Source organism: Podarcis raffonei, chromosome 3 (assembly GCF_027172205.1).
Source record: "Podarcis raffonei isolate rPodRaf1 chromosome 3, rPodRaf1.pri, whole genome shotgun sequence".
In the NCBI taxonomy this organism is placed as follows: domain Eukaryota; kingdom Metazoa; phylum Chordata; class Lepidosauria; order Squamata; family Lacertidae; genus Podarcis; species Podarcis raffonei.
The window spans coordinates 52,394,756-52,421,245 of NC_070604.1; the positions used below are offsets into that span (position 1 = coordinate 52,394,756).

The window sequence follows — 26,490 nt, forward strand, 5'->3', positions numbered from 1 at the left end:
TTCGCCGCGTTCGCAGGCCGAATAGACGCAACGTGAACTGAATGCAACATAAGGTATGACTGTACAGTACTTGGTTGGAAAACTGCATTTCAAAATATGGAAAAGTGTGAATTATGAAAGATAGTTGTGTTTTCATTACAGTGGTACCTCAGGTTAAGTACTTAATTCATTCCGGAGGTCTGTTCTTAACCTGAAACTGTTCTTAACCTGAAGCACCACTTTAGCTAATGGGCCTCCCGCTGCTGCCACGCCGCCGGAGCACGATTTCTGTTCTCATCCTGAAGCAAAGTTCTTAACCCAAGGTAATATTTCTGGGTTAGTGGAGTCTGTAACCTGAAGCGTATGTAACCTGAAGTGTATGTAACCCGAGGTACCACTGTATTGTATTGTTTCAGAAAGTGCAAATAAGGAAGGTTTGCCTTTAAATGGAACTGAATTGAATTTCTTCTCTATCCTTACTTGGAAAGCATTTAATAGTAGTTTGAATTTCTTGTGCCCCATAATGCGATGGACAGCAGCTTATACAGGACACATGAGTTGGATGCAAAAGTTCCCTTTCTCTCTCAGAAGGAGTCCTCCTTTGATAAATGGATTCCTTTCACTGAATGAAGGTCTCCCTTCTGTCAGAGGAAGCTGCTTCTGGCTGAGAAAGGTGACCTTTGGATGTAACCTAGCTTGTCAGCTGCTTTCAAAGCAGTCTATAGTCTACACTAAAAATCAAATTTCTGCATCAGGCTGGATTCTGTGACCTGCATAAACTTATCAATTTAGCAAATGCAGATTTAAAAAAACCAAAACCCAAATGCTTATTTAGAGCTTCTCTTCCATTTTTCCATCCTGTTGGGTGTTTACAGTGGCTCACAACATTTTTGAAACAACCAATCAGCTTCAATAAAAGTGCGTTAAAATAGGAATCTGAAACCAACCACTGAACTCATTTATTCCAAGCAATATCTTGTTTGCCTTCTTAAGTTCACAGCAGATTTTGTACACCAGAAAGAACCCTGAAGTAATATTTCATGGTCTATCAGTTGCTAGAGTGGTTTATGCTTGTTGGATATGTAAGGAGATGTCTGTGAAATAAGAATGGCTCGGGAAACTGTGGGGTATTATATAAATTGTCAAATGCAGGAGAATTCATTAGCTAATTATAGAGCCCAGTAGTTGTTTTTAGTTGTTTTTTTTAAAAAAAAACAACCAATGTGAATAGTGAAGCCACATACAGAGGGTAATATTCTGCTTATCATTAATTATTTTACCTTACAGAAGTACGGTGGTATATAAATTACCTAAATATGGAGGATAGTTTTAACTTCTGTGTGTTTTGATAATTCCCTCTCCCGAACACTTTGACCACGATTCAAAAGAAATTATTGTCTTAAACCAGAATCATATCTCGGCAAACAGAGCTTTCTTTGAAAAAATTTCACAATAGCCATTTCCCATTGCTGGACATGTGATCTCCTGTTTGGTTTAAAGCAGTGGTTTGGCTCTTCAGCAGTCAGAATTGCTGTAGCGAAAAGGAAAAGGAAACACTGCCTGAAATTCTTGGTACCGTGACTGAACAGCAAGCAACCAAGGAAGAACCAGTGGTGGTGGAAGACTAGTTTGCTACACTGCATGTCCATAGAATCTTCTGAATGTTTGTACTGGCCTCGTTGAGCCAATGAGGGTGTTAGCCTGAACAGGCTGCTAAGGATTCTGCGCTACTGCCCTTCCTGCTTCTTAACCACACAGCAGCAGCAAGAAGAAGGAGCATGAATCTCCTTCCGCCATCTCACATTGGCACATGTCTTCATGCCACATGGATATATTCCAAATATCAAGGAGAGACTAACATGTGGCCTTCAGGATTTTGATGGACTGCAGCTCCTAGCATTCCTGCCAGTGGGTCAAGCTGGCTGTAGGCTGGTGGAAGATGTAGACCAGCAATATCCAGAAGGCCACAGACTAGCTACAAGACAAAGAGACATCATAGCTATTTAATGAGCTGGTAGGATGGCATACCTTGTATCCAGGTTTCCTCCCTCGCTTCTTTGGAATCTTCACAACAGGCAGAGAACCAGCTGGTGCAGAATAGAGGTTATGAACAGCCATTTTCATAGGCGTCGAATGGAGCGGGGGTCTTCCTCTTTTTCGACCTGGTATTCTGGGAGACTGCATGTCCACAGTATCCAGTCTTGGAGGCAGTGATGGCAAATGATTCATAAGTAAAGGAGCTGTAATTTAATAATAAAAAAGAGTTATATTGTTGAAAATGGAGGTCGGTGGGGAAGAGAGAACCACAAACAAATTTTGTAAGCAAGGTAGAGGAATGGTCACCATCAATCTCCCATAGTGGTCCCTCCCTCTCCCAGTTGCCACCTGCAGGGGTGTCTGAAGGACCATCTTCCTCCATTACATTTTAACGTTATCACCAATGTCATGGAGAGAGTAGTGCGCCCATCCACAATGACAGAACACACTTCTAAGCACAGTGGGTTCAATTCAGACTGCTATTTCTGAGCTGAAAGGCCCCTTCTGTTCACAAAAGTCTTTAGATGTAATGGAGGAAACCCACGGGAAAATGGGATGAATCAATTTCCTCTTATTTCCCCCCCCCCTTCTCTACAGCCCCCACCCTGTCGTGGGGGCTCACCTCAATCCCTCTAGTCAGATTTTTGGAAGGACTGTGGGGCAGAGAAATAAGCAAAAGTCTCTGTAATGTATGCATTATCAACTAAATATTTGACATATGGCCCCTTTAAGAGAAACGGCTATGACCCAGGGGGCCAGCTGCTGGACAGCAGACTCACAGGTATGCCCTGGCTAGAGTGTTAGTTTCTGCTTCGTGCAGGCTCCCAGGCCTCATCAAGAATAAAACTCAATAGCCATTACCTCAGCTCCTAGTGTGTTCCTATAGAAGGACACCTGTTCCCCTTCCACTGCCCAGAGGATGCTCCTGCTATTAGAAGCAAAACCTGGAGCCAAGCCACTAACCATGGAAAGGACGATTTCTGCATGGCTAGAATGGAGACTTCTGTATAGACGTAAAACTCGTATCTGTTGCTCCACTCACTTTTTACTTTAGTCATGGCCACTTTTGCATTTGGCTGTTGACAGGTGGACCCAGGACAGTTGTCTTTGGACTGAAAAAAGTTCCCCATTCCTTCTTTAATCTATGGAATAAGGACACATCTGTCTTCAGCTTGCACTGTGAAATACCATCATGGCTAATAGCTTCCCACATCTTGGTTAAGTTTGGTGTGAATGCTCAGTTCTAGGGGATGCTTGCATAGTAGGGGTTGCCTATAGAATACTTTATTGACTCCATTTCTGAAGAACTTCTACATGATTTCATCTCAAATCATTGTCCTACTGCAACTTTCCTGTGCTCCATTTGTCCAACTTTTTAAAAAAAGAACAGAACCCTAGCACAATCTCCACAGGTCTCTATCACTACCCTTCCTTCTATTTAAAAGAGGCGTCATTTTGATGTTTATAGGCTGAGCCTCTCTCTTGCATCCATCCTTCAGCTGCCACTATCAGCCAGCACCATTTCAGCCATGTATTTCTTAAATCAGCACTTCAATTTCTGCTTATTTTACTCATTCTTTAAAAACTATTACAATATTGATGCAATAATGTGCTTTAGCACATGCACACAAAACACATTTTTCCCTCCACAAAGCAAAGAGTAAACAATCCTTAAATCTTAAAATGAGAGATACAACTGTTTGGCTCGACCTGGAAATTATCATTTTAGACCTAGCAGCTCTTCTTCTCCATCTCTGATGCACACAGGCTAGCTAAAGTTATCCAAATGGTGAGAGAAATGCACTTTGCAAATGGCTAGAAAAATCTCCATGTTACATGAAAGTTCCCAGACTGATTGGTGGCATTGAAAGCTGCTTTTGGCCTCAGACAAGGTGAGACTCAGACACTGTAACAGTCCAGCTGTTCCAAATGGCTTAATTAAGTATAAAATAAAGACGCAGAAAAGCAACAATATTTCCTTGGACTGAGGACAGCTCAATTCCACATCCTCTCCCTCTCCAGTCCGTTTTTATTACCCTTTGTTCTCACCAGCCGCATGGCTGCTTGCCAGGGTCTCATGTTACCTCATCTGGCCAAGGCTTAAGCCCACCCACACCATATAGGGTCATCACTGCCCAGAGGAAACACAACTCCTTTTAAGGTCAATACAATTCTAATACACGATAAGGCACAACCATGCTGGTCACCGAGGTCAGCGAGGCACCAGGTGGCGCTACAAGCCTTTGCCATGACTTCCTGGCTCCCACATGCCCTCTTTCTTTATATTTTAATCAGAATCATATATATCAGTACCAATACGGTTATATCGAGAGCGATAGGCGACTCTTGTGAGACCGGAAGCGGGCCGCGGACTGGAGAACCATGCAGTACATACAGAAATTAAAGAAGGAATACATTGTATACAGCAACACAAAATAATGCAAATAACTACTATAATAATCACTATAATCAATAAATGTCGAAGCCAACTTCCATCTGGAAGCCAAGAATATAACCATGCCCATGGATCAACGGAAGGAGGGGGGGCAAACGGATTGTGGGCTACCATGGTTTCCATATGGTCGATCGTCGCAGATATGCTGACATTATTATCAGGAATAAACATACAACAATGAGAATGAACAAGTGCACAAACTCCTCCTTTTGAGGCTAAAATCACATCCAAAGCAAAGCGATTCTGTAAAACCACTTCTCTCATTGCAGACAACTCCTGGTTGAGTTTCCTCAAAGCTTTTATGGTATCATTGAATAATCCTTCAGTCCAATTAGCTAGCCGATGGAGGTCCCTATAGTTCATTGCTGCACCCACTGAGGGCAGCAAGGCCCGAGAGACCTGGGTACCGATATATTGATTTATGGGTGAATTAACCTCCCGACGATTCCGTAGTCTAAGAGAAGATGGTAACTTATCAACCTTATACAACAACGGAACCACGAGACCCAATGTACATGTGCCTGTGAGGTTTCGAGGAATGGCTTTGTATGCTTTTTCGCCACAAAGCAACCATAACTCTCTTTGGAGTAAATAGCTGATATTACTACTCTGTTGGGACCAACTAAAGGCTGCAGTAAATAAGGAACTGATATGAAATTGCTCATCTGTGGCATTTGCTAAACTAGGGATAGAAGAATTCAGACTCCAATTTGCATGGTAGGTTTCTTTCCTAGTTTTTAGCCATGCACTGGTATCGCTTCTATAGCACTGAGATTGGTCACTGTATGTTCCTGTAAGAGAACAAGAGCTATTAAACATGAATTTCAATGTATATTGACAGTTTGGATATATGCCCCATGATTCTTTCCCCTCCTTAATTTGAAAACAAATGGGGGCAGGCTCATGGAGGGTCAATTGTACTGGAGGCCAAAAAGTTTGCTTAGGGGATATGATATTAGTAAATTGAAAAGATCCATTAACAGGCACACCATGAAGCATTATGCCTGAATGACTGGCAAAGGGCGGCATGTGCATACATAACCAACATTTAGAAGCATGCAATAAACTAGTAAACTTAATCATATCTTGTACAAAAATATTATTCCTCCATATCTTATGATAATTTTCACCCCTAAAAGTCTTATTCAACAACACTGTTCTTCTAGTTCGAGAGTGGCTGAGCCGTGGATACTGCCAGCCAGAGTAGGATTCAGGCGACAGCTGCTTGCCAGCCGATAAGGTGAAATATGGTGGTTTCAACTGGACCGTGTCGTCTGCTTCTCTTCCTTGTATAACGGTGCAGCAAAGGATGGCAAGGCAAATGGTTAGGAAGGCACTTCCACAGTTGAAGGGACTCGCCATGGCCGCACACATCGAGCTGGAACCCACAAAGGCTTGTCCTCGACGTCCACTGCCGCGTACCCTCGTCCCCACGTGATCAGCGGGACAGGTCCATGCCAAGCGGGATCAGGCAAGCGTCGGTACACCACCAAGGGGCGGGGGAGTGCCTCCTCCTTCCTAAAATGCAATTCCGCGGGAGTATGGGTCCTATTATGTGGATATAAAAGATGGTTAAGCACAAAAAGAACCTGGTGAACTGCCGAAGGGATGTCTGCTGTTGGTATGCTTCGGCCGCCAAGTTGTTTAAGCAATAGTGTTTTGAACGTCAGGTGCGCCCTTTCCACTATCGCTTGCCCTGTGGAGTTAAAGGGTATACCATGAGTTAATTTCACATTCCACAACATACAAAATTCTGAAAATGTTTTAGAAATATATGCTGGACCATTATCAGTTTTGATGCGCGCAGGTTTACCCATGACTGAGAAACAGCGGATAGTGTGCTGAATGACATGCCGAGCTGTTTCCCCCCTCATGGGCGTAGCCCATATGAATCCAGAGTGGGTGTCCACCGTGAGGTGAACCTTGGAGAGTGGAGCCAACACAGGTGTGTGTGTGACATCCATCTGCCAACACGCCAATGCAGACGTGCCCCTAGGATTGACAGCATCAAAAGGGATGGCCAGCTGAGATTTAGAACAAGAAGCACATTGGGACACAATATCCCTAGCTTGGGCCAAAGGAATAGAAAACTGCTTAGCCAATGCTTTCGCAGGGAGATGAAAGGTGTTATGACATAGTATAGGATCAGAAAAGAGAGAAAAGGCAGAAATGTTCTTCAGAGCTGAATCTGCTCTTGAATTTCCCTCTGCTAAATACCCTGGGTGTGATGTGTGGGAGCGAAGATGTGCAACATAATAAGGGAACTCTCTGTGCTGAAGTAAGGCCTGCAGGGCGAGAAACAAGGAAAACAAGTCAGAATCCAAGGAAGGAGTTATATAAGATATTGGTAAAATAGCAAAAAGGCGATATACATACTGAGTATCCACAATAAGATTGAAAGGTTGAGTAGGAAAGGATTGAAAGGCAAGAATCACAGCCGCTAGCTCTGCTCGCTGGGCAGAAGACTGTGGAGGGGTGAATAAACATTTCCATTTTCCTCCCTCCTCCCACGTCACTACTCCCCTACTTCTTGTTCCATCCGTGAAGAGGGTTAGCGCCGAGGGGAGAGGTGTGAGAGACAAGGGGGTAGCCAAAACATAGGTGACCTGTGTCAGAAATGTCAAACGGTCATCCTTTGGAGGATTAAAAATGATGACACCTATAAAATCAGCCAAAGCAATTTGCATGGCAGCATTTGTGATCAATAAATGCTGCTGTTCAGTCTGTGAAAAAGGCAAATAAATTGATGCAACATCAAAACCGCTCAAAGCTATAGCACGTGAACGTCCTTTGATAACAATGTCTGATGTGGATTCAATTACGGAATAAATGTTCTTCGGAGGGGTATGAGGTAAATGTAACCATTCTATAATGCAGATAGTCTTCTTCTTGTCCGTCTGAGCATATAAAATTCCTGTTGGCAACAATGGTGTAGCAAATACGGCCAGGTGCAGCTCGTGTGCAGAGGCCTCTGTGATCCTGTCCACGAGAACAGATCGCAGTTGCTGATTAACAGTTTGTAATGCAGTGATCATTGCCGAAGTGACCTGGATTACATCTGCTGGATCCTTGTGTCCTGCGAGCGCTGAAAACAATGGTGATAATGTGCTGGTAGGTAATGCAAGGAAAGAGCGAGCCCAATTCAAGTGCCCAAGAAGTTGTTGTAATTGCACAAGCTTCATGTTTGAAGGGATAGTCAGTTGGGGAACAATAGGCAGTGCTGCTTGCGCAGAGACTTTATGTCCCAGATAGGTGGCAGGCAACATCAATTGAATTTTTTCAGGTGCTACGTAGAGTCCCGCTTCTGCTAACGTGGCAGAAAGTTCTTGAAAAATGCCAGGCGGGAGTTCCTTAGCAGCGATTAAAATGTCATCCATGAAATGATAACATATGACCTCTAGGTGGCGCCTGCGGAAAGGTTTCAATGCTTCATCCACAAAATGTTGGCAAAGTGTAGGGGAGTTCCGCATGCCTTGTGGCAGAACAACCCACTGATATCGCTGGGTGGGCTGCGAATTGTTATATACTGGCAATGTAAAAGCAAACCGTTCCCTGTCCGCTGGATCCAGTGGGATAGAAAAAAAACAGTCCTTTAAATCAAGCACAGCCAACTGATATTCTCGTGGGAGCATATTTGGATTTGGCATGCCAGGTTGTAAAGTTCCCATTGGCTGTATCTGTTGATTAATTCTCCTCATATCCTGTAAAAGACGCCATCTGCCTGATTTTTTCTTAATAACAAAAATTGGGGAGTTCCAGGGAGATGAGGACGGTTCAATGTGGCCAAGAGTCAATTGTTCAGAGATAAGCTGGGCCGCCGCTGCTAATTTTTCTTTTGGTAAAGGCCATTGTTCTACCCATACTGGGGTAGTGGTGATCCATCGTAACGGCAGTGCGGTGCGTGGAAGTGCAGGGGCGGCCCTTAGAATAAATTTGACTCCAATTTGGTGTCTGCAATAGCCAAAATATCGCGCCCCCATAAGGAGACTGGAATGTCCATTATTAATGGATAGAGGGTGATCTGAACCCCGCTATCGCTTTGGATGAGTATTGGGTGGAGACTGCGCCGTGCCTGTGATTCACCTCCCACACCAATAACTTGTGAGGCTGGACAGGTGGGCCAACTGGATGGCCAAGCAGATTTTGCCACGACTGTTACATCCGCCCCCGTGTCCAGAACTCCCACAATGCGCCGACCTCCCACTGTCAGAGACACAGAAGGGCGCGAGGCTGTAATGTTCATGGCTGCTGCAATGAGGGGTAGTTGTTCGGATGGGGGGAAAATGATAATTTTCGCCACTGAAGTATTTGATTGTATTTTGCATGGACGATCCGCATATAGCGTGATCTCAGGGAAATTCACATATGGTCCGTGTGTTAGCATCGGTACCGCATGAATTCCTGTTGCTTGTGCAGATAATAAAGGCAATACCAGACAAGTGGCATGATTGTCTAACCCTGTTTCAGTGAGAACATGAGTCTTTAAAGGGCAGAAAGGCAAATGGAATTCCACGTCCTGAGTCAGGCGAAGTTGTGGTGCTGTTTCCCTGGACTCTGGGGGGTCCCCTATTGATTTGTCTGGGCCCGGGGTGGGCCCTGCTGCCAGTTTCCCTGCTGTTGTCCTTGCTGATTTCGGGCAGTGTGCTGACCCTGCTGTTGGTTTTGAGGAAGATATCTGCATTGATTGGCCCAATGAAAGCCTTTTTTGCAGATTGGACATTTGGTAGAAGGACGCCTTGGCTGTGGCGTGGATCTACATTGTGCCTTAAAATGTCCTGGTTTGCCACACTGGAAACAAGTTTTATCAGTGGTTACAGGCTGGTTTTTATTTAGCGCTGCTGCCAGCAAATGGGCCTTGTGGGTGGCTGTACCAACAGACTGACAAATGCGAAGCATGGCTGCTGTGTCTGTGGCAGGATTGTGTATTATCGGGCGCAACGCAACCTTACAATCCTCATTTGCATTTTCAAAGGCCAATTGTTTGATAATTATTTGTTTGGCTTCAGGATTTTCAATTTGTCTACTCACTGCTGTAATCAGCCTGTCCATAAAGGAAGAATATGATTCTCTAGGTTCCTGTCTGATAGAACCCCACCTTGATTGAATACTGGTGGGTTCCGGGATTTTTCTCATTGCTTGTTGAGCAGCAAGAGCAGTATCCCTCAATAAGATCTGCAGCAGTGTGGCTTGTACCGAAGCCTGAGCAAAAGGGCCACGCCCCATCATAGCATCCATCACATCTGCGAGGGTAAGATTTGGATTATTCCCTCTGATTTGTTGTAACAAGGCTGGAGCATAACCACGGCAGGCAGTTTCCCATTCATGAGCAAATAATACACCAGCTGATGGGGGTAAAACTGTACGTGCTAAAAGCTTGATGTCATCTGGAACCAAAAGCTGGGCTAATGTGGCTTCCAAAAGAGCTTGTGTAAAAGGAGCTTGCAGTCCATTTGTCCTAACTGACAATTGGAGCTCTTTCAAGATTTTAAAGTCAAAAGGTTGGTGCTGAGCTTGTGTTCCTGCTGCAGCACCAGCAGGGGGCACAATGACAGGGAATGCCATAGTATCCTGAGATAAGGAACAAGCAAGGACTGCACGTTGGAAAGGGGTAGCTGGTTCTGCTGCTGCTGCTGCAAGAGCAGGGTCATTTCCAGCCAGACCATGGTATTTTTGCAGGATTGGGTCCTCTAGTGAGGAACTGTAGTCCGGAGGTTTGGGGTCTGGGGCTGCAGGCAAAGCAAGGGCTGGAACACTTGGCAGGACAGCAGGCTGAATTAAAGAAGCTGAAGGTTGTATTGGCAATGCAGCCATGGAGATATTTTTTGGTGATAAAGAACCCATAGCATATCGAACCTTGCACCATGCATTTAAAATCCTAACATCAATGCTGGGATGTCCATGAAAATGTGTTCCAATCTTGTCCCAATGTTTTAATTCCCATGTCCCATCTGCAGGAAACCAGGGACAATGCTCCTCAATTGCCAGAATGAGCTGTATCAAATCACCCTCAGGGACTTCCAATTTGTTGGAGGAGAGGAGAAATTTTAAGTCTTTAAAAAATTTTTGTTGGGGAGTAGTCAAAGAGCTGCCCATTTTTCTAAAATCAATATAAAAAGAAAGAGAAAAGGGATCGGTCTCACCTGGATCTTTTTAAAAGATGAATTCAGCGCTGTGAAACCCTTGCCGGGCGCGATGAGCCGATGATATCCACTGCTTGGATCGAAAATCCTCTCACAGTGTCTTTTAAAATCCTCTCAGTCTGTCTGAGACTGCTTGCTTCAAGTTGCTTGTTTTTTTCTCTTTTAAAACCCTCAGCCGTATTCTTTTATTCAGCCTCACACGGGGCACCACTTGTAACAGTCCAGCTGTTCCAAATGGCTTAATTAAGTATAAAATAAAGACGCAGAAAAGCAACAATATTTCCTTGGACTGAGGACAGCTCAATTCCACATCCTCTCCCTCTCCAGTCCGTTTTTATTACCCTTTGTTCTCACCAGCCGCATGGCTGCTTGCCAGGGTCTCATGTTACCTCATCTGGCCAAGGCTTAAGCCCACCCACACCATATAGGGTCATCACTGCCCAGAGGAAACACAACTCCTTTTAAGGTCAATACAATTCTAATACACGATAAGGCACAACCATGCTGGTCACCGAGGTCAGCGAGGCACCAGGTGGCGCTACAAGCCTTTGCCATGACTTCCTGGCTCCCACAAGACACAGTGACCAATGGCTTGTTTGTAGCATGTAGTATTAATCCCCATTACATTGAGGTTAATATATTGGAGAAGCCAGAAAATCTGACATGAAATTATTGTAGATGACACCGATAAGGCTTCCATAATTATGAATGTATTTACGCAAAATGATCCTTAGAAAAAGGAGCAGAGATAACTTCAATTTTGTACTGAAGCAAATGCATTTGTTTTTGAAGCTACTCAATAATAGATCTTTTAAACAGAGTTACAGGCACTTACTCTGCTCAGATAGATCCATTATACGCTGTAAGATTTGAAGATTGGTTATAACACCATTAACACCAGCTGTCCAAAACTCTCAAACACATGGTAAAAGGTCTAACATCATATAAAACCACATGCTGAGTAAAGAAGGATGGTAAATACAAAGAGGCTAAATTAATAGATTGCCTAGAAATGATGTGATAAGGCTGCAGAGACAGACCCCACCAGCTTTTTACACACACATTCTATTGATATAATTTTTTCTCTTTCAAAGTAGAGATTTCCGATAATTGTGCAGGACTTTTCCCCTCCTCACATCCAGACATAGTCACAATAGGAAAAGCACACAGAAAGCAAAAGGTTGGTTCATAAGAGAAGATCAGCACAACATAATCCACATTTGGGCAATACCTTTATCAGAACTAACAAAAATGTCATAAAATAAGCACAATTTTTCTCCAGCTCTCTTTGGCAAGATGTTACACAAAGCAGGAAGTAGCGGGACAAGGAAAAATCCTAAGGGAAAAATTCCGGCAATTAGGGTTGGGTGCTATAGCCAGCAGTCAGCTTTCAGACTCATTTCCAAGATGGAAACTACATACCGAATAAGTCTCTGCTGGGTGGTGTAGATCATACAACAAAGATTCTGAGACACATTGGTTCCTGGTTAGACAGAGAGCAGAAGTAAAGAGAAGCTGGGCCTTTGTGGATAGGTCTTACGTGCAGGGATGTCTGCAGGAGTTTTTGCAGAGGAGGGCAAGGTAAAATATGGAAAGTGGGGAGCAGGCTAGCTTCTCAGAAAAAAATGAGAAGAATATGCCAGAAACATACAAGGAAGAAAGGTAGGAAGGTTGGGATCTGTGGATATTGGAAGTGCAATTTCCCCTTGACCCTGCCCCTGGATGGCCATGCTTTAATGTAACAACAGTTTCTTACTCTGCTTTTTGAAATGTCAGAGAGTGGTGCTAGAAAGTGTTGTAGCTGTATTGACATTTAAAATTGTATTTTATGCCTTGCTATTAGAGTCACTTCTAAAGAGATTATAGTTTCTGCTTGCTTCTGTTCATACTGTTATCTAATGTTATGTTCAGATTGTTATTTTTACTGATTGTTTACAGTGGTACCTCGCAAGACGAATGCCTCGTAAGACGAAAAACTCGCAAGACAAAAGAGTTTTTCGTTTTTTGAGTTGCTTCGCAAGACGAATTTCCCTATGGGCTTGCTTCGCAAGACAAAAACGTCTTGCGAGTTTGTTTCCTTTTTCTTAAAACCGTTAATACCCAGGGAATCCGTGCTTCGCAAGACGAAAAATTCGAAAGACGAAAAAACTCGCAGAACGAATTAATTTCGTCTTGCGAGGTACCACTGTATTTGCTTATGTTGATCAGTTTATATTGTTAGTCATTTTGGGTTTCTTTGGAAAATAAGTTCTAATATAATTTATTGGCACCCTCATTATGATAAACAGACCCACAGGGGCTTCAGAAAGACAGAGTAACAATCCTTATATAGATAAATAGTCCACAGTTCAATTCCAAATGGTTCTCCGGGCAGGTAATATTTAAAACAATAAATTGAAAGAATAGCCATCAATATTAAAATATAAAGCAGTGAGACATTAAAAACAGTGGCAGTTCTGAAAACCAAGCAACAAAGCCAGGAGGATTTTTTAAAGCACCAAAATATATAGCAATAACTAAAAAGTCTCAGCAAATTAAAAAAAGTAATTACCTGATGCCAAAAAATAATAAGGAAGATGGATATATTCAAAGCTGGTATTCAACTTGATGGGAAGCCTAGTGAAAGAGGTGGTAGTCTGATCACAGCCCACCTTTAGGTGTCACCAAGATGGCTGGTAAGCAACTTTATCACACTTCACACAAAATAGCTAATCATATTTAGAGCTGGAAAACCAATGCCCTGAGTAATTTAATAGGTTGAGCTCTTATTTCCGGGAAAACATCTTTATTATATGTTTATTCGTATCCCACCTTTTCCCCTGAAAGGATTCAAGGCTGCGTACAGATAAAAATAAGAATTGCTAACAACACAGGAAAAACAGTAATTAAAAAACAATTAAACATTAATGGGAATTAATTAATGGAACTAAAATGATATACATAGATAAAGGAAAGCAAAGGAAGACTACCCTAGCCCCAACCATTGCCACGCATTCACCTAATCTACACATGTTTGTAAACATTAATTGGGAGGAGAACTGCATTGCAAAATTCAGGAAAGTGCGAATTTTGAAGGATGGTTGTATATCAGTTTGCATATTGTTTCAGAAAGTGAAAATTAGGTAAGGTTGCCCTTAATTGCAAACTGAACCAAATTTCCCTCCCCACCCCTTTCTTTCATGTCATTCATTTTGACTCTTGTGCCATAGAGAATTCCTGATATCTCATTATTACTATTTAGATTCCCTCTGCCTTGTTTCCCCCCCAGTTTGAAGCCACCTTACTTATATTTGTAAAGTACAAGCATTTTTCTGTTCATCTCATAATCTGGATGCTCTGAATGTTCCCAAGTCATGTGGATAAATGGGAAACAGAAGAGAAGAGCATGGCCCATAATTCTACTGCTCATATGCATACATTTGGTTAAATTGTGTAATTTTTAAAAATACTTATTAACTCAAGGCTTGGACCTGTGAAGTGGCATTCCTGCATTGGCAATTTATCCAATTCTTTGGAAGTATTAATCACTCATGTAAATGGAAGACACAACCAGATTGGAAATCAGTAATGTCCAAAGAATAGCATCTAAGTTCCTGTCTGCCTTCCACCTCTTGCTAAAAAATAGTATGTACTATGTCCATATAGCATCTACCTGAGCAACAAAAAAATCACAAGCCCAAGCTAGTAAGGAGACAGCAGTTAAATTTCAAGTTCAGTTTCACAGAATAATAGTTTCCTATATAGTTAGCTTAGCAGAGTTAAAGGTTCCTTTGGAGGACAGGAAATTTGATATTCAGGAGATAATACTTGAAAGAAGCAGAGTTCCTTTCATGTTTCTGAGCCTCATGAATGTGAGAAGTAGTATATAAATTAACCTGTAGTAATAGGCAGCATTAATGCCTTTATGGACTTTTGATATCATTTGCAAAAGGTCAGGATTGCGGAGTTATAAATGAGTTATATTAACCTTCCACTGCATCTCGTATTAATTTTTCAACTTCCAGCTGTATTCCAAGGCACTGATTCCTGAATTGGGGAGTCAGAGCCAAGGAACGGGCTACTAGAATTTGCTTGCACGCCCCGTTGTCCGTCCCCCCGCCCAGCTGCATGTTGTTGGTATCCTTGTTAGCAAAAAAGAAAAGAAAAACCTCTCTATGGGGCTACTCTACAGGTAAACTACATGCAGACTTGCAGTCCTTGACCAGTACACACAAAATGGCTGCCAAACAGAAGCCATTTCAAACTTCTCCCACCGTGACAGATGTCGCCACTTACATACAGGGCTCACTATGTCAGACAGAGCAATTTTTTATCCACATCTGTATATGCACTGGGATTGGAAACATTTGCTCTCTCTGCATAAGACCCTTCTTCATTTTAACTGCTTACTTACTGAATGGAGACAAGACTAGAAGGAGCCACAAAATGGCACACAGCAGCTCTTTTGCTTCCTACACTGTAACAATGAGTAAAGAAGCTGCCATTTTGTTGAAAGGCTATCTTTGGGTACAAGAAAGGTATGCATAGTTGATGTATAAGCAGGGGTATTTTGTGTCTGTGGTACCTAAGGTTTTCCTCTTCTTTTTTGCAAGTTTTTCTCAAAACTGCTTTTAAAAAGTAAGTGCAATCACCACGTTTTCTCGCAAAAATCTCACAGGGAATGACCACAGAATGGAACAAACTATATTTGTTTCTGTTCTTTCATTAATAGCATCCTATGTGCATTCATCTCCCTGCATTCTGAAGTTTCCACTGAGGAATTCAGTCGATGGAGGGGACAGCAGAAATGTTGAAACCAGTGATTTTCTCATTGTTTCAACATGACCTAATTGACTGCATGTTTTGATATGTGACAAATGCACAGTGCGATTGCAACTTTCCACCTCCTGGCGCAAGCCAAATTTCATAAATTTCTCAGGAGGTGGTGATTTTGATCTTGCCACACATCTCTGATATGTCAGGACATTCAAATCACTTGTCTCCATGCCCACAATTTTATCACAGGTATTTTTATCACGTCGCACACCACTTCAGCTGTTCACCTGAATATACCCACAGAAAATTCACAGTCCAGACATGGGAGTGGGGGAAACGAAAATAAGATATTATTAATTACAGATGGGGAGAACGCATCCCCAGCAACCTTCTCCATATCATTGTTTTTACTTCTTCTAGGCGACGTGGTACTTGCACAATGAGAAATGGGCAGATCTGAAAAACTATGACAGTGTTAAATAACCTAGCACACATTATGCTTGCATGCATGACAAGTTACATGCATGTTGAAGCCACACAGAGAACTTCACGTCTTTTACATTCCTGCATGTGTACAGCTCCCTGCGAGGGTGGACTTGGGAAAGTGCAGCACATATAGACAGGACAGGGATAAATAATTCAGGCAGAGAGAAAAATATCTCTTACTGGGACAAGCTATTTTCATTTGTGTTTGTGTGTGTGTGTGTTTGTTTAGGGAACCGGGGGGTTAAATAAAAGCAGCAGCAGGATAGCAACAGCAGGCAACAGGCAGAGAGGAACAATATTTCAATTCTATATATTGTTGCAGAGCACAGAGGAGCGGCTTCATGTTGTGAACAGTTGACTTGGTGGCTGTGACAAAGAACAACAAGATTACTTCACAAATTGAATCCACACTGCATGCACCTGGTTTGGGCTGGGCTTACTAGCTTTTCATGGTCACCATTTCACAAGATATAAATTATCCCACCTGCGTTTGCATTGAAGCAGAACCCACAATTAAAGTTTTCTTACAGTCCTCAATTGCACCTCCATGGAGTCGTACTTAACTGAGGAGGATTTCTTCCCCAAATCCACCAGGACTTCAGAATTAGTGCTCTGACTGCCTTTGTTCTTTTCCTCACTTCGGGGAGGAAGGAGAATGAGAGTGAATGGGTCCTTGGTGTCATCTCATAGTACATTTTTTTAATAAAAAAGCTGAATTCACCAGCAGTGGCACTTTGCAGTCCTTTAGGAGATGTTTCTTTGAAGTATGACACTCCAGTGACAGAAGGAAGAGCAGTAGCTGAATACGCCTCTAACTCAGGTTTGGTTAATGAGCCAGAAGAACCTGAAAGAGTCTTTGAAGGAATGGGACCCAGAGGAGTAGAAGTGACCAACTTCCATTCCTACAGTCTTACCTTTCTTCATTTGGTCTGACATTTTTGTTGAAGACTAGCAGCCTATGGCAACGAATTGACGATGTAAAACTCTACAGACAAGAATGATGTAGACAGGGGTTTTGTAGAAAAAGAAGTAAATATATGAAAAATGTAGCTGACAAGGTCACGTGATTATCAGGATTTGCTAGGTAGTTTGAGTGCATAAAGAGAGAACAGAAAAAGAAATTACCACATTCAGCTTTCAGACTTTAAGGGGGGGCGGTTGACACTCAGGTATATGCCGAAAGAAAGGAAGGAAGGAAGGAAGGCAGGAAGGAAGGAAGGAAGGAAGAGACTAGAATTACTGTGAAATTAAAAACACACACACACACACACAGATTGCTACAGCCAGTCCTTCAAGACATAGACTGAAGTATTTTCTTTATTGTATTTATTGAAATATATGATTCCCCCTCTTTTTTTAGTGATTTTAAAGGCAAATCTCATTCTTATGCCTTTGCAACACAATGACTAGTAATGCTCACATAACTGTGAGTGGTCTCTGTCATAATGTTCAGTGAAATTAAAGAAAAAATTGCTATGAAACCCTTTCCCATTCTCAACAGTGAGGAACAAGGCCGTACAGTTATCTGGTATGGACAAAGAGTGCTGGTATTATCCAGCCACAGCTAATCCAGCCACAAAATCACGTTGATTTCCATTCGATGGATGTAAACATATGCTGTTAAATGTTATTTCCAAAGTCATAGAATTGTAGACTTGGAAGGGACCCTGAGGATCATCTAGTCCAACCCTCTGCAATGCAGGAATATGCAACTGTCCCACATGGGGAGCAAACCTGCAATCTTGGTGTTATCAGCACCACACTCTAACCATCTGAGCTATATCTTCAGTTAAAGTCCCTTTATCCAAGTTGAGGAAAAAGAAAACACTGAAAATAGAGCCATAAAATGCTGGGAATTTTCTTTGCCTTTGTGAATATGATTGATTAGTTTAGCTCATGCACTGAGTTCAAGGCCAGTTTTATTCACTAAGATTATAAATTTTATGTTATCATTGTTGCTGCTGCCCACTAGAGGACTAACAAAATTGAGGGGAAATCTTCCACTGCTTTTCACACATACTATTGTTTACTTCTTAAGTAATCAGTGAAGTGTCTGGGGCTATGCAAGCTGAACCAGTTCTTGGAAGATCCCAGGCCATTTTAAGCCACGTTTTCTTTTCATATTTCCTGCCCATCACTCAGATGTATTTATTATATTGGCATTTGCTCTTCCATGTCTTTTTCTTCCACCACCTCACAACTGGGAGGTTTTTTTTAAAAAAAATTAACCAACAAGTAAAAATAGCTGGTCACCCAGTGAGTTTCAAGGCTAAGGGGGATTTTGAACCCAAGACTCACTGAGGTAAAAGGCAAATATTCTTGGTGGAATCCAGCATAGCAATCAGATAAACATTCTGTCAGGGAAAGAATTTCCACTTGTGTCACAAAATATTCTTCCCCTCTCCTCCTCCTGAGTGTCCCTAAATCTTTTATAGGGGCTCCCCCAACCCTCTGGAATGGTTTTGGGGATGGCGCAGGCCACCCACGTACAGAGGAAAGGAGGAAAGTCCTGTTACGCAAACAGAAATCCTTATGCTGATAGCAGAATACCACCCACTGACTACTATGCAATTTTGGCTCTCTTGTGATATTTGTCACATTATCTAAGAGCTGAACTTGCAAGAGTACATATTTAATAGTGCATATATTAAATTAATATATTAATGTATTTAAATTAATACACATATTAAATATATTAAGAATGCATATATTAAAAATGTGTTTCTTTCCATTTCTAGCCTATGTTGACAGTATTTTAGGTCTGTGGTGGAGGAACATGCATTGATTGCAAGATGATTGCAAGTTCCCTGAACAAATTGCTGGATACAGAATTACCGTATTTTTCCCTCTATAACACACAGATTTTTTCTCCGAAAAAGGAAGGGGAAATGTCTGTGCGTGTTATTGAGCGAATATGTGGTCCCTGGAGCCAAATGGCGCGAGGGGAGCAAAAAAAATCAGGCAAAAATCAAATCGCGCGTCTGGGAGAAGGGAAACCTGAAAAGAGGAAGCGGCTGCTTTCCTGCATTCTGCCTCAGGGTCTTACTGCCCACCCCAGCTCTGTTTCCTTGCTGTGTTTGCTCAAACGGAACAAAGAGCAGGGAAAGCCCCTCCCCTCCAGGCAAGCAGAGGGGAAAGCAGAGTGTCGTCTCTGTGCTCCGGTGCTGCTGAAAACATGCAGGAGGGAGAGAGAGAGAGAGAGAGCTGGCTGGCTTGGGTGGGTAGGTGAGGGAAAACTTTTGCCTTCCTTTCCTCCCTCCCGTTATACCCCTCTCCTGCATTCTTAGCCAGCTGCTTCTCTGCACACCCCTCTCCTGCTCCTTGTCCCTTCTGTGGTTAAAAAGCATGGATCCACATGGATCCTCAGGATCTTTCATTGGGTCACCCCAAATTCACCATCAGATCACATAGCATGTCCATGGCTACAGCCTGCCCCCCAAAAATCACGCACCCACTGTTGCCTGGGGCTGCAATGGTGCAAAAATGTGGTTACAAAGCATGGATCCACATGGATCCTCAGGATCTTTGCATTGGGTCACCCCAAATTCACCATCAGATCACATAGCATGTCCATGGCTACAGCCTGCCCCCCAAAAATCACGCACCCACTGTTGCCTGGGGCTGCAATGGTGCAAAAATGTGGTTAAAAAGCATGGATCCACATGGATCCTCAGGATCTTTCATTGGGTCACCCCAAATTCACCATCAGATCACATAGCATGTCCATGGCTACAGCCTGCCCCCCAAAAATCACGCACCCACTGTTGCCTGGGGCTGCAATGGTGCAAAAATGTGGTTACAAAGCATGGATCCACATGGATCCTCAGGATCTTTGCATTGGGTCACCCCAAATTCACCATCAGATCACATAGCATGTCCATGGCTACAGCCTGCCCCCCAAAAATCACGCACCCACTGTTGCCTGGGGCTGCAATGGTGCAAAAATGTGGTTAAAAAGCATGGATCCACATGGATCCTCAGGATCTTTCATTGGGTCACCCCAAATTCACCATCAGATCACATAGCATGTCCATGGCTACAGCCTGCCCCCCAAAAATCACGCACCCACTGTTGCCTGGGGCTGCAATGGTGCAAAAATGTGGTTACAAAGCATGGATCCACATGGATCCTCAGGATCTTTGCATTGGGTCACCCCAAATTCACCATCAGATCACATAGCATGTCCATGGCTACAGCCACCCCGCAAAAATCACGCACCCACTGTTGCCTGGGGCTGCAATGGTGCAAAAATGTGGTTACAAAGCATGGATCTACATGGATCCTCAGGATCTTTGCATTGGGTCACCCCAAATTCACCATCAGATCACATGTCTGTGGTCACAGCATGAAGCACAAAAATGATACATCCACTGTTTCATTCAGAATGTTTTTTTCCCTTGTTTTCCTCCTCTAAAAACGATGTGCGTGTTATGGTCAGGTGCGTGTTATAGAGCGAAAAATACGGTATTAGCTTATGATCACTAGACTTATTTTAAGAGTTCAATGGTAAATATCTAATAAGTATTCAATAAGCACTTTGAGGGAGAGTAACAAATGCAGATTTCAGTATTTAAATAATATTTAATGGAGATAATATGCTTCAATACTCTGAATACATCTTCCAGAGGATTTTCTAAGCCTTAGCGGTTTGGCGAGATTCCCCCCCCCTTTTTTTTTCAGTGGACTGTTAAATGGACATTTTCGCATCACCCAAAATGAGAAAATGCTTCGTCAAAAAAAAAAAGACAAAGGAGGATACAGATTTGCATAAAATTCATATGTATAGATGCAAGTTTATAAATAATTACTATAATTTAAATAGAAATACAATGTGAGCAGGTCACCTGCATGCCTGCTCAGTCTGCTACCCAAAGGCTCACCATAGACTGACAACTTCATGGTCTCTCCTGGGCTCCATTTTTATAGCTCATAATCTTTAAACCAGACTTGGATCAGACAGCTTGTTTAACAGACACTCTAAATCCCGTTTAGGGAACACATACCCTATCGCGATAGCTAGCTAGAGAGAGAGAGAGAGAGAGAGAGAGAGAGAGAGAGAGAGAGAGAGAGAGAACAGACAGACACCTGTAAGACTGTTGAGGGCAGTGCCAAAAGATTTCTGAGTTATTGTTCACTGGCTGTGCACACACTACCAGCTTAAAATGCAGCCAGGACATTCTGTCTCTCAATTCTCTTTTCTTTTCTTTTTTCTCTTATGTCTTGCATTTTGTGTTTTTATACTATAAACTGCCCTTGATTTCAGATGAAGGGCAGTACATAAATTTATTTTATTTTTAAAAAGGAAATTCAGATTGAAGCTGTTTTGCAGAAAAACACAAAAAATGCAGTATTTCATATGAGACAACAGGATAGATATGGATTATGGCTAATATGTGTACACCACTGCTCAAACCAGTGGCCAGTGTTTCTCTTCTCTTAATTTACGGTCTGCCTGAAGCATATGGTTAATATGTTTCTGCCCCCTTATGTAAAAGAAAAGAAAAGAAAAGAGGAACTCTAAGTAAAAAGGCAGAATGCATTAGCAGGGTTAAACCTTGCCCTGGAGAAATGGCTATATATTTATAATTATTTAAGTTTATTTCTGCAATTTATATAACTGCTTGATGTACAACAAAAACTCTCAGTGCAATAAAAATAAGAGTCAGTTAAAATCATGAAATCAAATTTAAGCAAGATGCTTGCTGGAATAAAAAAAATACATTAAAAATGTCTATAGTAGGTGAGCAGCTCTTCTATATAAAGATGCACAAACAGGAGAGGTCCTGACCAAGGAAATGACTGATTACATCTTGCTTACTTCAGGGCTGACAGCTGGGATAAATATCCCATCCAATGAACAGATGAGCTGACTTTAAGCACAGGCTACAGAGCCTGTCCTTTTCTGAGAGGAGTAAAACAGAAACCATTTACTTGTGATACCTGAGTACCCAAGATACTTACTTTTAATGAGATGACATTGAAATAAATGTGCTGCCCTGAACATTCCAAAGCGGAAACTCTTCTTTTAAACTTTAAGCTTAATTGATCCTGTGCCGTGAGAAATCTTATTGAAATCCGAGGGGTTTGTGCTGTTAAGCTCCTTTTCATGTACTCAATCAAGTGGCCGCGAGGACAAATGACTTTATTACTAATCAAAAAGGAAGATGTCTGTGTAATTTTACAAATTGCCCTGTTATGAGCGCCATTCTGCCATTCATTTTGCTCAAGAAGAGACTCTCCTGCTGAAACGGAATCAGATTTGCAAGTTAACATTTTAAGCAAGAGATGCCCTAAGAGCTTTTCTGCACTCCAATCTAAGATCAGCAAATCATAAACCTGTGCTTCTTGAATGAATGCCACAATGCTGCAGGATGGCTATTCAAGGAAACAATGGCCAATGATGACATCTGACGGTCAAAATCTACATGTTGAAACTTGGGTTTGGATAGAAATCCTAGTTCTGTCTGACATATTTAGCAGAAACATTTCAGATTCCAACATAAAAATTGATTTATGTCCTGGGCTTATACGGGGCATAGAATGGTAAAGTGTAAAGCAGATGTTCTGAGCCAGGATAGGAAGGAGAGTAGCGAGCTGGCTGGGCTCTTGTCCAAAACATCTGGCGGGCACCAAGTTGGCAATTGCTTCCATGGTGGTTTGACAGCGATTGACAGAGGGCTATCTGAAGAACAGCAGGGATGTGAAATACATTCTTAGAATGATGAAGAAGACAAAATAAAATGAAGATTCGTTTAGCAGGAGGTTAACTACAAGGAAATAGCTCTCATATTTGTCAACAAAGTGACCCACTACCACATCTTGAGCTGTATCTTCATTTTATTTTGTCTTCATCACCTGCCGCAGAAGCTGTCTCCCTGCTCCCTTCAGTTCCTACAATGTACCTGTCCTGAACCATTCAAGTTAAAGGACAGGTTGCCACAAAAGTGAAGAGTGGATCAAATTCCAAGAACACAGCTTACATCATGCTGATCCCCCCAAATGGGTTATAGGATTCACTGTCGGAATCATATTTATATGCAGTCATATTTATAACCCGAAATTGTTCGTTAAACCTCTCTTCTCCCTTTCTCCTCCCTCGTGCAGTTTATCATTCCCCCATGCAGCAAAGATTTCTTAGCTCTTTTATCACCCTCAAGAAGGTTGGAGGAAAGATTTTAATCAAATTCTCATACGTCATTCGGACACCCTCTCCAAAAAGAAAGAAAGCCAGAAGCCTGCAGAATCAGTGGCTTCATGTGTCATCTGGATGAATTTTATACCATCCATTTTATTTGCATGATAGAATTCCTATTTACTTTTTAAATCCCTTATAGAGTATTTTTATTGACTTCATGCTTCTCGATGTGCTACCTGACTCTATAATGCCACACATTCACTTCACGCTCTGCCTTTCCGTCCAGTGCCAGCAGAATAGCTGAATGCTACTAATGAATCTGAAACAAATAAGTAATTTGGATTATCAAATGCTGCAGATCAACTACAAGGGATGATTGCCCTTCCCATGATGATATAGTATTTCCTTGTAAACTTCCTAGAGGTATTTGGTTGGCTTGTGAAGATTCTAGTCTAGTGCTGAACAAGCAATTAAACATTAAACCCAGATGTGAAGGCAGTACAACTCCAGTATGTGTGTCTGTGTGTGAAAGATAGCACATCCCTTGCCTGAAGGTGGGAAAATTAAGGGCTCCATCACTTCCTGGAGCCTGTGATCTGGGCTCTAAGACTTCCTGTTGCCGTAACCTGCTGTGAAGAGCCTGTGATATAAAGCGGGCAGGTAGACAAAGGCTTGAAACAAAGGTTGCTAGCCAGAGGGTAGGTAGATCAAGGTGGCTCTCAGCATGGTAAGGAAGAAATATTTTAAGCCTGAAAGAGGGGCAAACAAGAAAGCTGATACTCAAGAGCAAGATTCTTCTGAAAGTCTGGTAGGGAAGGGGACTGTTTAAGTTCAAGGTCTGCATTTTAATCTACTTTTGGTTTTTTGCTCTGTTGGGGAATTTGCTGGATTTCTCAATTATGTTTTCCTTAAAATTCTCTCTCTCTCTCTTTCTCATTTTAGCAAACTTTTTCTATTATTGTAAACACCCTTATGCCTAGAAGCCATAACCACCTCTACTTTGCGAACTTCAGGCAGACCCCAGGAAAGTGGTTGTTGAATGATAAAGGACAGCCTGATAAGGCTCATCTTCCCCTTTACCTTGTAGCATCAAGTTCTTGGAAGAGGCAAGGTGGGCTGAACAGAAGGGCACACCCTGCATATCCAGGAGTGCCTTACCCTCAGCTAGCATGTGACCCAGGGTGGGTGGAAGGTGGCCATCGCTGAGGCAGAAGATCACTGGTGCAACTTTCAGATTCTACCTAGCCAGGTGCAGTCGGAGGACTGTACCCTGGAATTTGCTGCCACATTGCAAGAAACCTGGCACAGAATTATTGGATCGCATGGCATAGCTGATTGGGCAACAAACTGTCTTGAGCCAATGAGAGTAGAATCCCTGGATTTTTAGGCAAATTTGCATCCACATCAGAACAAAGTATAGATAGTCATATTGGTCTATAAAAATCTACAGTATAGCAATGTTTTTATTAGGAACAATCAGAAAACACTATTTCATGCTATTTTGCTTGGTCCCCTAGTAAAGGTATTGTCATACTGTGCATTCAGCATCAGAGTAATTAAAGGCCAGGATCTCAAAATCAATGTTAAAGATGCCAAGGATTTGGGCATGACCAAATGTAATGTTTCCTTCGTTGAAAAGCAGGTCCCCATCCAACATCTGAATGTGGCTGTTTGCAAACTCAAGCACCAAAGCTCATTAGGTTCATGGAACTAGTTGCACAGTCCTTTGGGTCCCAGTCATAGTTAGGCTGCAATCCTATGCACACTTTTCTGGGAGTGAGCCCCTTTGAAAACAATGGGAATTAATTCAGAGTAACACCTAGGATTGCAGTGTTAGTCTACATAAATGGTTTTCTCCAGAGACGACTTTGAAAAATTAATTTAAAATGCATACAAAGTTTAGATTTTGTACATTTTCTATGACAAAATTAAAGTCACCACAGCTCCTGTTGTAAAAAGCAGATAGTGCCCATAGCTCTTCTTTTCACTTGGATCAAAACACTCTATCAGAATAACTGTTCTGTTACTGGACTTGGCGGGGGGGGGGGGTGGAGAGGCATAGGCAATGCTTTTCTGAACTAGAAGGGAAGGAGCAGCAGTAGTTGTTTTTTTTTTTTAATCTCATAAAGTTGAACCAGAAAACTTAATCAAACCCTGCTTGACCTTGAAAACAAGATTAAGTGTTTAATCTAATCTGGAAACACAATGCTCTGAAGAAACATTGCTGGAACTGGAGACGCTTAAATCAACCTTTGATAAAATAGTAACCCAGAGGGCAGCTTCCTCTTCATTCTTTGTCTGACCAGTATAAGCTCTCTTGATTAGTTAGAAGCCTGACCACATACTGATCTGCTTGACAGAAAAATAAAATGGAGGTCGGGGGGAAACCACCATTCCATTTTGCTTTTCAATCTATGCAACATGTTTCGTTGCTCCCAGACCCAGGAATCAAGACGCCTGTATTTAAATAAGAATTTAATTGAGTTGCTGATCTACAAAAAGTCCTTGGTTATCCACCCAACTCTTCATCTGTAAAAGTGGTACCTACTGAAGAATGCTTGGATAACTTAACCCTGGTTCCAAGCCTTGATGAGAGCTGTACACTGCTCATAGCCAGCCAAACGTATCACTATCACTGTTATTTCTGTGTATATATAAGCACACACACACTGCCCTTCATCTGTAAATCTCAGGGCAGTTCACAACATTGATTCCCCACTCCCTCACCATAGTTTTGCCCTGTTGTAATTTTTTAATTTTCTCTTTAGAAGGCTCTTCCAGGTTAAGTTTAGAAACACCCTTGCCAACTGCTAATTCAGATCACAGACCAAAAGGTTTCTACTTTAGGGAATTTCCTGGACACATCTGGAATACTGCAGCCGGAAGCAATATCCAGCTGGAAATTGCAAAAAAAAAAGTCTGGGAAAATCCAGACGCATGGCAACCCATGTCAGCAGTTATTGCGAATTTGCCAAAAAAAAGCTCAACATGGCAACCATACCTACTTAGTCCTGAAATAACAAGCTGGACCCAGACTGCCATGATCTGGCAGGAAGGGTAGTTTACCATCCATCTGCTGGAAATGGATAGGCAGACCTTAAAAGCCTCTCATTTTATTTAGATGCCACATTTTTTTATTTAAAAAAAAAAATCATGCTCAAAGCAGCTTACGACAGAAACTAGATGCATTTCAAACAAATATAACAACATACCAAGAAACTGCATTCCAATATTACAAATATAACAAGATCACTTAAGCAACATGCAGCATTTGATAACAAAAACAACAAGGGAGCATCACAGTTCCACCTTGGTCCTAGAAACACTCCTCCCATGATGTTGCTCATGTGACTTCTTCCCATGTGACTTCTTATTGGATGCACGTCCGGTGCTGCATCTGCTTTTAAAGTAACACTTCTACATTTGGATGGCCATCTGGCACAGATGCTTTTGCTGAGATTCCTGCATTGCAGGGGGTTGGACTAGATGGCCCTTGGCATCCC

General features: G+C 42.2%; 1 protein-coding gene across 3 annotated transcripts in view; it reads right to left on the bottom strand.

Annotated features, from left to right (window-relative positions):
* SCML4 (Scm polycomb group protein like 4) overlaps positions 1-26,490 on the bottom strand; it is an 80,118-nt gene that overhangs the window by 37,625 nt on the left and 16,003 nt on the right. For all 3 annotated transcript variants that reach the window (XM_053381591.1, XM_053381593.1, XM_053381592.1), the window contains one exon: positions 2,008-2,219. In XM_053381591.1, the coding sequence (XP_053237566.1) occupies positions 2,008-2,219 (212 nt within the window). The remainder of the gene's footprint in view (positions 1-2,007; positions 2,220-26,490) is intronic.